Consider the following 12,640-nt stretch of genomic DNA (forward strand, 5'->3'; position numbering starts at 1 on the left):
ACTAGCAAAAACCTCCCCTGTGAAATTATTTAAATAGCAAAAACCCCCCTATGGAACTATTTGAGGGTTGACTTGATATAAAAAGACACAAATACCCCTGGAGTCTCGCAATTAATAAATTTTTATATTTTATAAATATTTTAATTATTTTATTTAAAAAATAATCAATTTAGTTGTTTACTATTTTTTTTTAATTTCTAAACAAACAAATTAAAAAGAATAAATATACATATAATATGTATATATATAAATACATTTTGAGGGACAACTTTGTCATTTCAAGTCTAAAAAATCAGCTAGGGGGGATTCTGCCTTTGACTAAATTTCACAGGGGGGTTTTTGCTAGTTTATTTATCACAGGGGGGTTTTCGCTATTTCGAGATAACACAGGGGTAGTATTTGCAGTTTACTCTTTTATATGCATTGTTGCAACTCCTCAGGGATATTTATATCTTTTCAAACGTGGTCAACGAAAAAATTACAAATGTGCCGAGTGTGTTGTTTAGAAAAAGCTCATTGGGGGTGTGGGGGGTTTAGTGATATTTTGTAACACAGTCCGAGATTTCAGGAGGTACTATTTGCAATAAACTCTTGTAATCTTATATATCTTATATATCTTATATATAAAAGCAAGAAACGCTGGTCAACCTTAAAATATCCTAATGGTATTTCTATAATTATTTATTTTTTATTTCTTTTTTTTTTACTAATTTTCAATAATTATCAATCTCCTATTTTTCATCAATATATCTCAAATGTTAATATATAAAGATAGAAATTCAATTTGTTAAATCTAAACCTATATATTTGGATTATAAATCTTAATATGTAAGATTTAAAAAAATTAATGTTATATAAAATATGAGTAACATAAACACTACATTATTAAATTTTACTATGTTAATGTACTATATTTTATTATTATGTATTAAATTGATTTATTTTTCACTTTTACAATAATATCCCGTGCATGGCACGGGAAAAAATCCTAGTTTATACTAAATTTTATGAACTTCACTTAAGGGACTTAATTGCAATTTTTCCCCAAAAAAAACACATTACGCCTATTTCTCTTTCTTCAGCCACGCCGCCCACATCCTGCAACCATTTCTTCAGCCAACACACCGGCGCCGCCGACGATCCCAATCAAAAAAATCGCACCAGAAATAATTGTTCAATCGGATGTGGGCTTTCAAGGTTGGTTCTGGATTTTGCCTATTCTTTTTTACGTTATGCTCTACTTTTCATGATTTCATCGAATTCAACCTGTATCTAATTTTTAATTAGGGTTTCATTTGCCTTTCTTGATTAAGTAGTTGAGCTGGATCTCGAAGTGGATTCAAACCCTCGATCCTTATCGGATCCGAGTTGATTTCATTACCCCCATCAATGGGCTTCTTACCCACTCGTTTTAAACATTCGAGATTCTTTGGTTTGAATTTCACTTCTCCGGCATGCAAATGTATGTTTTTGTTGTTGGTGTTCGTCGCCGCTCTGGTTTTCCGAGCATTTTTTCTTCCGACATTCCCCGGCTTCATCGGAATCGAATCGCTTCCACACCTCAACAACGAAAAATCCAAGTTTTTAGAGGTTCCCCAAATCGTATGGGGTCTGAACAACCAAAAGATCGCATTCGCACGTGCTTGCCTAACCGCAAGAACGCTGAACCGAACACTCGTAATGCCGAGCTTGAGCGCCTCCTTGTTCTACAAAGAGGTTGACCAGCTCAAACCCATTTCGTTCGACAAGGTCTTCCACTTCGAAAAGTTCAATTCACTCTGCAAAGGGTTCGTCCAATTGGGACGTTACCCACAAGTGTCGGACAAAATCGAGATCCAAAAGGGAAGCGGGCGGAAATGGACGGTTGAGAAAGATCTAGAACAGTTGCAACAGTTGACCGAGCATCCCTACAACGAGTACGGAACAATCCGGATACTCGGCAAGAACCCATTTCTGTGGCATGATCATTGGCCCGTTAAAGACTACGCAAAGGTCTTCGAGTGCTTAGCCTTGGTGGAAGAAATATCTAACGAGGCCGATAAAGTTGTTGCCAAGATAAGAAAAATCACTTCATTAGAAAACCGTAATAATTTGATGTTACAGCCAGTACCTTATGTAGCAGTTCATATGAGAATCGAAAAGGATTGGATGATACATTGCAAGAAGCTCGAGCAGAGACTGAATGTAACGGAAATCTGCAGTAGCAAAGAGCAGATTATCGAACGAGTCGGGAATATTGCGGGGTTGAAAACTCCGATCGTAATATACCTCGCGGTTGCCGATGATCTTCTAGAAGATAACTCTATATTGGCTGGTTGGAAGGAAGGTTTGATTCCCTTTGAGAAGAAAAAGTTGGGTGTTTTTGAGATATATAAGAAGCAATCCTATTTGATACAATCGGCTATCGACTATGAAGTTTGTGTGAGATCGGATGTTTTTGTTGGGAATAGCTTCTCGACTTTTTCTAGCCTCGTGGTTCTCGATAGAACTCAGAAAATGATTACTATGGGACTTGGAGAAAAGTGCGGATTGGATGTCAGATGGCCTTCTTATGCTTACAATTTACAAGGTGAATCGAAAGACACACCACGTGCATGGGCCGCTAATATGTCGGATTTGAACCTCCGAGCTATTAGTTACGGTTCTAATCGTATTTCTTGTCCGTGATTTTTTTTTTTTTCGGGTTTCGGGTATAGATTCAAATTGTTTGTAGACAAAATGAGGTAATAGTTGTCTGAAACTCTGAGTTAGTTGGTGTTTCTTTTGTATTTTGAAGCACTCAAACATTGAATTGGAGGTTGTGGCATATAAACCATTGTAATTTGAAGTCATGTATTTTTTTAACATTTCTTTTATTTTATTTATTTATTTATTATTTTAATAAAGAAAAAAAGGTTAACAGTTATTATAAAGGGGTCTTAAGATATAGGTCCCTAGTGACAAAACTTATTAGAACTAAATGACAAGTCTAACTAAACTTTTGCTTCACATCCTTTATAAATTTTATTCCAAAAATGCCCTTCACAATAAAAAATGAAATCTACATCAAATAATATTTAAAATGTATTTATCATTATTAATTCCGCATTTAATATTTTCATTTTTGCATCTAGCATTTTTTATTATTTCTTTTTACGTAGAACACATTTTTTTCCCATGTCGTATTGTTTTCATTATTATAAAAATCTAATTATATCATTTTTACACTATTATAAAAAACATAAAAAAAATCTTTTTTTTTTTCGTACATAATATTAAAAATTATAAAAAAAAATCGTGTTTTTGTTCAATTTACATATATTTTTTTAAATTTTATCTGCTGTGAATATTATAGTAGACTATGAAATACTATGGTATACTATGCAATACTATGGTGTACTATGGTCTACTACAGTTTACTGTTCCAAACCCTAAAAGAAAAAATAACTTCCGCCGTCGCAAACCCTACATAGCAGCCGCGCGCCGCCACTCGCAGCCACGTACGTAACCCTAGCCACCATATCCGCATTTTATTCACTATGAAACCCTAGATCTGCCGCCACATAGCCGCCTTTATTCATTATGAAACCCTAGATCTGCACCACCGCCACCAACGCCATAGCCACCGCCTCCGATAACCATCCCCACATAACCGGCCACCACCATGTTCATTCGACTCACATAGACTCATCTCTTCCCAAAAACGATGCCGACTCCGCTACCAACATCGTCGCCGCCTTCAGATCCACCGCCACAATAGATTCACCGTCACTCCGGTACCCACTCCATCATCTCCTCCGCCGCCTCCGGCAGATCCGCATCCACCCCATGTTGCATCTCCGGCACAATATTCGTGCATTCACAAAAAAAAAAAAGAGAGAAGAGAGAATAGCTATATAGAGATCGGCCGAGAGAGAGAGAGAGAGAGAGAGAGAGAGAGAGAGAGAGAGAGAGAGAGAGAGAGAGAGAGAGGGGAGGGGCAGAGAAAACGGCAGAGAAAAAGAAAGAGAGAAGAAGAAAAAGAAATAAATCTGCTATAAGAAAAGAAACGTAATATGTAGGTCAAAATATTTAAGGTATAAGGGCAATATAGGGATAAAAAAAAATTAGGGATGTATATCCTATATTGTTTCAAATTAAGGATTTAATTAAAAGATTGGATTTTGACTTGTTATTTAGTCCAAATTAGGTTTGCTTTGAGGGACTTATAGCATATTACCCCTATTATAAAAGTCACTCGTGATTGTCACTGGTCAGGTGTGTGATTATCTTATATATAAAAGAATGAAACAATGGCAACAATAACAACCCTGATGTTATTTCTATAATTATTTATTTTTAATATTTTTTTACTACTAATTTCTAATTATACTTTCAACAATTATTAATCTCTTATTTTTGATCAATATATCTCAAATCTTAAGAGGTAAAGTAAAAATTCAATTTGTTATAAATCTTAATGCGTAAGATTTAAAATAACTAATGTTATATAAAATATGAATAGGACAACATTATTAAATTTTTACTATGTTAGTCTACTATATTTTTTTTATTATGTATTAAATCGATTATTTTTGCTCACTTTTGAAATAATATATCGTGCATCCCACGGAAAAAAAATGTTAGTTTGTGCTAATGGAAGAATGCAAAGTAAATAGGCTCCCCGTAATGTCGGGCCTAATCCAGGGAAATTCCGGCCGGGGTGTATTGAAAACCCAAAATGTGGATGTACGAGGACAATATTTTCATCCACAATAAAAAACGGAAAAATAAATCAACTGACTCAAATTAGGGTTTTTGTTTCAAAAAAAAAAAAAAAAACCTTACATCAGATTAAAAATTACACAAAACAAGACAACCATAGAAATGGGTCGAGTGTGTCATTTTAAAAAAAAAATCACAGGGGTGTTTTTGACTAGTTTATTTATCATAAGGGGTTTTATACTATTTCGAGATTACACATGAATAGTATTTGTAGTTTACTCATTATATTTAAGACATATCCTAAAGAACGAGTTAATTGCATAGACCCCCTGTGTAATTTCGAATTGGCAAAAAACCTCTCATGTTAAAAAGATTAGCAAATACTCACCTATGTGGTGTTTTATATAGCACAATGCCCCTTATTTGATATTTAGTTGTTGACTTAGAGGAAACGACAAAACTACCCAAGCAATTTTTAATAGTGTTTGACTTTTCACGTCCAAAACACTTACTTTAGCCGGACATCATGAAAAGTTGTTGAGGGGTATTTCGGCTTTGACTAACTTTCATATGGGCTCATTGTTAATCCTTTAACACGATGGTTTTTTTTGACAATTAGAAATTACACGGGGTTAGTTCTTGAAAAAAGAAAAAAACCCAAAAGAACATATATGTATTTCGAGTTAATTAATTTGGGAAAATTATAATTTTCATTACTCAAGTTTGCATTGATTTCACATTTGGTCCCCCATGTTCAAAAAAACACATTTGGTCCCTCATGTTCTAATAATTTAACATGTTTGGTCCCTTCCATCAATTTACCGTTAGTCCCTTAGTTAAGGCAGTGATGGGGACACACTTGATTCCGTTAGTTTTAACGGAAAATTAACAGAAATTACTAAGATAGTTGAATTTTTGCAACATAAGGAACCAAATATGTTTTTTGTGAACATTGGAGACCAAATCTGAAATCGGTACAAACTTAAGGGACAAAAAACTGTATTTTCCCTAATTAATTCACTTACATCCTTGGAGATAATCTTAAACTTCACAAGAATATCAAGTCAAACTTCGTATTTATCAAAAAAAAAATAGTCAAACTTCGTCCGGCTATAAGTCCACAAAATTACATGTTCACTTATTGAGTTCTTGAGTAATGCAAACATCACCCTCCTTCCATTTTCAGAATAAAGACAAATTTTCTTACATTATACATATCTTAGGCCTATAATACGAAATTCCCTCGTGTTTGGATAGTTACAGACAACCTCTTTAACTATATATTATTTTACGAGAATACCCCTTCAGAGATAAATTTAGGGATGTTAAATCGGTAAAACTGAATCGAAATTTCAGTACGCCAACATTTCATACCGTTTACCAAATTTAATATACGATTTGGTTCAGTAAATAACCGAATTACAAAAATTTTACGTAAAAATATTTAAAAGGAGGGGTTGGCTGTAATTACCCAAACAAGAGAAGTTTTTTTTAATTTGACAGTACATCAGGGTGTCCGTAATTTGCCCCATATATATATATGAGGAAAAGATCAAAGAAAAAGCAATTCTGTCAAAAAAAAAAAAAAAGAAAGCTATGTCCTGGATTTGGACAACAACAATATCAGTGATCATATTTCTCTATCTCCTCCAACAATGGCTAAACCTGTTAAAGAAGAAGAAGAAACTTCCTCCAGGTCCATTAGGGTTTCCGATTATAGGCCATTTCCACTTACTAGGCAAAAACCCGCACCACGATTTGACCCGTTTAGCCCAAAAACACGGCCCGATCATGCACCTCCGCTTCGGCTCAGTCGACACCATCGTGGTCTCGTCGCCCGACTCGGCCGAGCTCTTCCTCAAAACCCACGACCTCGTTTTCGCAAGTAGGCCCCACCACGAGGCGTCCACCTACCTCGGCTACGATCAGAAGACGATCGTGTTCGGGCCCTACGGCCCGTACTGGCGGAACATGCGCAAGCTCTGCACGTCGGAGCTCCTCTGCAATCCCAAGATCGGCCAGTTTCGACCGATGAGGAAAACGGAGCTCGGGCTACTGGTGGAATCCCTCGAACGGGCCGGGTCGGGCCGTGAAACGGTGGACATGAGCGAGAGAATTACGTCTCTGGCGGCCGATTTCACGTGCATGATGATGTTTGGGAGGAAGTATAGTGATAGGGATTTGGGGGAGAAGGGGTTTAGGAAGGTGATGGAGGAGACGATGAAGGAGGCGGCGGCGTTTAATATCGGAGACTATTTTCCGTATCTTAGGGGGCTCGATCTTCAGGGCTCGGCCCGAAGGTTGAAGGATTTGAGCAAGATTTTCGATGGATTTTTGGAGAGGGTTATCGATGATCATGTTCGGAAGAAGGAAGAGAGGAAGGAGATCACTATGGATTTTGTGGACACGTTGTTGTCGATTATGGAGTCGGGCGAAGCTGGATTCGAATTCGATCGCCGCCACGTCAAGGCTGTGCTATTGGTAATTCCAAAAAAAAAACAAATTGTCATAGATTTTATTTGTGTTTTTGCATTTAGTATATATGTCTATGTTATTTTTTTCTAATTGTTAAAAAACATAAAACTCACCATCTTTTTTTATTGGCATATGAGTCATAAATTTTATAGGGGTAGCCTGGTAAAAAAATGAATTATAGGGATATTTTGTCAATAAAATAACATTTGGGGTTAATTAACAATTATAAAAAAGTACAAGGGTGCCAATTGCAGTAAATCCTATTTTATTTACCATGACAATTGTGGCTCATATTGATATCTATCAAGGTGACAATAATTTTGTTTTTCAATTGCTATGTGATAATTAGTAGCACATGTTTATTCAATTATATTGCAATTGGTGAAGGTATAGAAGTATTTAAATAGCTAATATATATTTTATATGCATCTATATATATAATATATGTGTCATATTTTTCATAAATTAAACTTATAGAAGTATATAAAATTAATGATTTATCTTCTTCTTCTTCTAATTTTGCAAGGACTTGCTAGTAGCTGGATTGGACACGTCAGCAACAGCAATGGAGTGGACGCTATCGGAAGTCATCAACCACCCGTCCGTAACCAAGAAACTCCGAATCGAAATAGAAGAAACCGTCGGCAAAAACCAATTAGTCGACGAGTCGCACCTCCCCCATCTCAAGTACCTCGATTACGTCGTCCGAGAATCACTGAGGCTCCACCCCGTGGGGCCCTTGCTAATCCACGAGTCAATGGAAGACTGCGAGGTCAACGGGCTCCACATACCGAAGAAAGCCCGTGTTCTGGTCAACGTGTGGGCCATAGGGAGAGACCCTAACGTGTGGGCCGACCCGGAGAGATTTTGGCCCGATAGGTTTGTCGAAAGCCCGAATGTGGATTTACGAGGACGGGATTTTCAGCTTATACCGTTCGGATCGGGAAGAAGGGGATGCCCTGGAATGCAGCTGGCGTTGACTATAGTCCAGTTGGTGGTGGCGCAATTGGTTCATTGCTTCGATTGGGAGATTCCGGGTGGTGGTGACGTGGATATGGCCGAAGAGTTTGGTTTGGTGACCGGGCGGGCTAAGCATCTTATGGTTCGTCCTACTTATCGATTGAATTAATAAATAAAAATGGTAAATTAAAATGAAAATTAGTGTGGGATGATGTTGTTGGTTTTTTTATTTAAGGATGTTGTTGGCTCTATGGTTGTGTATATATGTTTGTATATATGTATGTATGTATATTTGGAGTTTTGATTCTTTATTTTATCAATATTTAATTTTGGTTAGTAACTTCCAATTTTTAATGTTTGGAAAGCATTTCATTTTTATTTTTCTCAACTTTTATATATGTTTGGAACTTCATTTCCAAAGTTGAATGTTGGAAATTCTCTTCCTCTTTGTCGTGCTCGTACATAATTTGATTGTTACAGTGGAAAATGTTTATACTAATTGTTTCAAATTCGTCTTTCCTTCATACTTCTACTTCTAGATATAATTTAAGTGCTACAATATAAATTGCCATCGCCTCACAATCTGCAATTCAAAATACAATAGTATAAGTTTTTGTGGTCTATTAATTGACAACAAAAACCGAACCTGTAACCGAAACCAAAAATCCGGCAGCTACAATAATAGTCTTTGATATTGTGCGTCTACTTACCAATTGAATAAATATATACACTGTACAAACGTAGCAACAAGTAGTCGTTGTAGTATAGTGGTAAGTATTCCCGCCTGTCACGCGGGTGACCCGGGTTCGATCCCCGGCAACGGCGATATTTTTTTTATTTTTTATTTCATTTATAAAAAATATTTCTAGAAATTACCCTTACAACGAACAAAATATTTTATGTCTTTATAGTAGCCGCCGCCTCTCCATCTCCTCGCAAGCGGAGCATCAACGCCGCCAACATCCATCCACCACCGCCGCCAACATCCATCCACCACCGCCGCTATTGCATATAACTAATTACGAGATAAATTCACAATCCTCATCCGTAAGATATATTTATTTTTACTGTTCGTCATTGTTCTTGTATTATATTTGTATGAGAAGGTTTTATAGTATTAAAAAAGTTGAAGTTCTATTTTTTGACATACATTGAACTAAATGCATTTAAAAAAATGCAGTAGCTACTATGTCAAAGGATCGTAGTTGGATGTGGCGTCGGTTCGATAAGGATGGATGGATTACTTGTGAATTTCAAAACGGGCTTAACGAATTCCTCGATTTTGCTTGCTCGCAAAACGGTGCTGAGGATCGAATAAGATGCCCTTGTTCGAAATGTTGCAATAGAAAACATTTTACTCGAGATGAGGTTCATTTACACATAAAGAAGAAAGGATTCGTACGTGGCTACACTGTCTGGCTTTCGCACGGAGAATCTTATGCAAGTACTAATCAAACTTATGAAGATTCTTCAAAACCGACCTAGCGTTCGGGGTGTAATAATGACCAACGATCTTAAATCGTGATGCGCAAAGGTGCGTTTTTTTCTTGATTGTAGATAAAAAAATCCCTTCAAATAGTTTTCAAGATGTGCGTGATCGAACTTGTGTCGGAGGTTCATTGGCTATGTTTGGCCTAATTTTAAAATCGTTTCGATCCTTTTTTATTTTGTAAATTTGTGTTTGTTTACGTTTTGAAATCCGACTTGAATATCTTTTTTAATTTGGTCTATGTTTATTCATAGTTGAGAATCTTCGGTCTCGTTTTCTTCCCGACATCGTCTTGTTCAAATCGTTGACGTGGGTTGTCACGATTTTCTCTAAAAAGGCTACAACCATAGTTATAAAGGATCTTGAATGCATTATTGTGTTCAAGAAGATTTTTTCCTATACATATTGATTCGAAACGATCACCGATAAAAATTTACCAACGTAACAATACAAACGGAAAAATAAAATTCCCATCGGTACGTAAGCTGAATTTTATTACAACATTATTTTTTGAAAGCTGACTTATCTTACCAACTAAACGAAACTTAAACGAGAAACCAACATCCACGGTTATTTGTTCAATCTATAAGTGGGAATGACCATTAGATGCTTAGCTCTAGACGTCACCAAACCGAAATTCTCGGACATATCCAATTCACTAGCCGAAACACCGTTAGGAAGTTCCCAATCGAAGCAATGAACCAATTGCGCGACAATTAATTGCACAATTGTGAGCCCTAATTGCAATCCCGGGCACCCCCTTCTTCCAGTCCCGAACGGTATAAGCTGATAGTCTCGTCCCCGAAGATCCACATTCGGGCTTTCAACAAACCTCTCGGGCCAAAATTTCTCCGGATGGGCCCATGCATTAGGATCTCTCCCTATTGCCCACACGTTGATGAGGACTCGTGTTTTCTTCGGTATGTGGAAACCGTCGACTTCGCAGTCTTCCATCGATTCATGGATTAGCAACGGCCCAACTGGATGGATCCTCATCGATTCTCGGACGACGTAATCGAGGTATTTGAGGTTGGGGAGATGTGATTCCTCCACCATTTGGTCCATGCCGACTATTTCTTCTAGCTCTTTTTGGAGTTTTTTCATGACCGTCGGATTCTTGACGAGATCCGACAGCGCCCATTCCACCGCCGCTGCCGAAGTATCCATTCCTGCTAGTAGCATATCCTGTATTAAAAAGAAGAAAACAGAGTTTTTTTTAGGATTTTTCGCATTCGGCCTAAAAATCCCGGATTTTTTTTCAATTCGACACCTCTATGTATACTTATTCTAATTGTCAAAAATAGGGTGGAAACTAGAACAAATTTTCAAATTCCGATGACTCTGATCCGATTTTTTTTTGTTTTCGACCAATCATCTACAAGTGTAGATTCCTATTTTAATTTTCGAAAATATTTCCAAAAAATTCAATTATTTTTCCGAAAGGTACATTTATAATATCAATATTATTATGTATTTTACATTATAAGAGACTGAAAATTGGAATTTCCGATTATGCTGATTCCAGTCAGTAAAATTTCCAATTTTGGAACAAATTTTTTATCCAATTTTTGAATATTCTTGGAACGCAATTGAAATTAGTTTTTTACTTCTGAAAAAAATTGACTTTTTTTTTTCCGAAAGTTCTAATTCTAATTCTATCCATCCGATTTTCACCCATCTTCAAAAATATAATTTCGATAAGAAAAGTCAACGACGAACAAACTTAAATATGTGGTTTATAAATTTTACCAATAGCACAGCCTTGACATGGCGGTGATCGAAGTCGAATCCAGCTTCGCCCGACTCCATAATCGACATCAACGTGTCCACAAAATCCATACTGATCTCCTTCCTCTCTTCCTTCTTCCGAGCATGATCATCGATAATCCTCTCCAAAAACCCGTCAAAAATCTTGCTCAATTTCTTCAACCTTCGGGCCGAGCCCTGAAGATCGAGCCCCCTAAGATACGGAAAATAGTCTCCGATATTAAACGCCGCGGCCTCCTCCATCGTCATCTTCATCACTTCCTTAAACCCTCTCTCGTCCAAATCCTTGCCCGCGAACTTCCTCCCGTAAACCATCAAACAAGTCATATCCGCCGCCAACGACATAATTCTCTCGCTCATGTCGACGGGCTCTCGGCCCGGCCCGGCCCGTTTTAGCGAGTCGACAAAAAGCCCGAGCTCGGCCTTCCTCATGGGCTGAAACTGGTTGATCTTCGAACCGCTTAATAGTTCAAGCGTGACGAGCTTGCGCATGTTTCGCCAGTACGGGCCGTACGGCCCGAATACGATGTTCCTCTGCTCGTAGCCTATGTAGGTGGAGGCCTCGTGGTGGGGCCGGTTAGCGAAGACGAGGTCGTGGGTTTTGAGGAAGAGCTCGGCTGCGGCGGGCGACGAGACTATGATTGTGTCGACCGAGCCAAAGCGCATGCGCATGATCGGGCCGTGCTTGCGGGCCAAGCGGTGCAAGTCTTGGTGGGGGTTTTTGCCTAGTAAGTGGAAGTGGCCGATGATCGGAAGCCCGATCGGGCCTGGAGGAAGCTTCTTCTTCTTCTTCTTGTTTGCTAGGTTTAGACATTGTTGGATGAGATACAGGATTGTGATTGCTGTTAGTGCAGTTATCCAAATATTCCAAGCCATTTTTATTTATTTATTTATTTTATTTAATGTATGGAAATGGAAAGAAAGAAAAGGAAATTTGTGAACAAAAATGAATGAAGGGAGTTGAACTTAAATAACCGGACACTTTTGGCCTTACTGTTGAATGGTCTTTGATTGGCTTATCTGTAACCAACTTGCCATTTACTAATTAAAGAAAGAAATAAAAAAAGAATTTGACTTCAAGGAGTCGTAACACAGTTTTTTTCTGAAAAATCCCTTATGTTTAGATAATTATTTATAACCCCTCAACTATGTATTTTTTTACACGTTTATCCTTACAGTGTCAAATTTACATATTAAATAACTAGTTTTTTGTAATACAATAACATAGTTGAGAGAATGATTGTAATTATCAAAATATGAGAGGTG

At 37.3% G+C, this 12,640-nt stretch overlaps 3 protein-coding genes and 1 non-coding gene across 5 annotated transcripts; 3 read left to right on the forward strand and 1 right to left on the reverse strand.

Annotated features, from left to right (window-relative positions):
• Nucleotides 1-992: 992 nt before the first annotated feature.
• Nucleotides 993-2,844, forward strand: LOC105965344 (O-fucosyltransferase 23-like). 2 transcript variants are annotated; one of them, XM_088822538.1, is made up of 2 exons: nucleotides 993-1,197; nucleotides 1,317-2,844. In XM_088822538.1, the coding sequence occupies exon 2, from the start codon at nucleotides 1,390-1,392 to the stop codon at nucleotides 2,665-2,667; it is 1,278 nt and encodes a 425-aa protein (XP_088678664.1). In that variant the 5' UTR covers nucleotides 993-1,197; nucleotides 1,317-1,389; the 3' UTR covers nucleotides 2,668-2,844. The 2 variants fall into 2 exon arrangements, with proteins under 2 accessions (XP_088678664.1, XP_088678665.1); XM_088822539.1 differs by having other exon boundaries at nucleotides 1,023-1,197; nucleotides 1,314-2,844.
• A 3,412-nt stretch (nucleotides 2,845-6,256) lies between these two features.
• Nucleotides 6,257-8,406, forward strand: LOC105965056 (cytochrome P450 71AU50). The gene is made up of 2 exons (XM_012989565.2): nucleotides 6,257-7,164; nucleotides 7,685-8,406. Exons 1-2 carry the CDS (start codon nucleotides 6,280-6,282, stop codon nucleotides 8,285-8,287), a joined length of 1,488 nt encoding a protein of 495 aa, XP_012845019.2. The 5' UTR covers nucleotides 6,257-6,279; the 3' UTR covers nucleotides 8,288-8,406.
• A 465-nt stretch (nucleotides 8,407-8,871) lies between these two features.
• TRNAD-GUC (transfer RNA aspartic acid (anticodon GUC)) lies at nucleotides 8,872-8,943 on the forward strand. Its single transcript has one exon. It is a non-coding gene; the product is annotated as a tRNA-Asp (tRNA).
• Nucleotides 8,944-9,957: 1,014 nt separating this feature from the next.
• On the reverse strand, nucleotides 9,958-12,361 carry LOC105965210 (cytochrome P450 71AU50). Its single transcript, XM_012989739.2, has 2 exons — nucleotides 11,357-12,361; nucleotides 9,958-10,792 (listed from the first exon to the last, which is right to left on the reverse strand). The coding sequence occupies exons 1-2, from the start codon at nucleotides 12,248-12,250 to the stop codon at nucleotides 10,178-10,180; spliced, it is 1,509 nt and encodes a 502-aa protein (XP_012845193.2). The 5' UTR covers nucleotides 12,251-12,361; the 3' UTR covers nucleotides 9,958-10,177.
• Nucleotides 12,362-12,640: the final 279 nt, after the last annotated feature.

This window comes from Erythranthe guttata, chromosome 8, assembly GCF_056151865.1.
Source record: "Erythranthe guttata isolate IM_541 chromosome 8, IM_541, whole genome shotgun sequence".
Classification (NCBI taxonomy): domain Eukaryota; kingdom Viridiplantae; phylum Streptophyta; class Magnoliopsida; order Lamiales; family Phrymaceae; genus Erythranthe; species Erythranthe guttata.

Bases quoted from the DNA above. Each gene is read 5' to 3' on its own strand.
- LOC105965344 (XM_088822538.1), top strand. From the start codon at position 1,390: ATGGGCTTCTTACCCACTCGTTTTAAACATTCGAGATTCTTTGGTTTG.
- LOC105965210 (XM_012989739.2), bottom strand. From the start codon at position 12,250: ATGGCTTGGAATATTTGGATAACTGCACTAACAGCAATCACAATCCTG. The intron at 10,793-11,356 runs GTAAAATTTATA...TTTTTAATACAG, and splicing joins ATGTCAAGGCTGTGCTATTG to GATATGCTACTAGCAGGAAT.
- LOC105965056 (XM_012989565.2), top strand. From the start codon at position 6,280: ATGTCCTGGATTTGGACAACAACAATATCAGTGATCATATTTCTCTAT. The intron at 7,165-7,684 runs GTAATTCCAAAA...TAATTTTGCAAG, and splicing joins ACGTCAAGGCTGTGCTATTG to GACTTGCTAGTAGCTGGATT.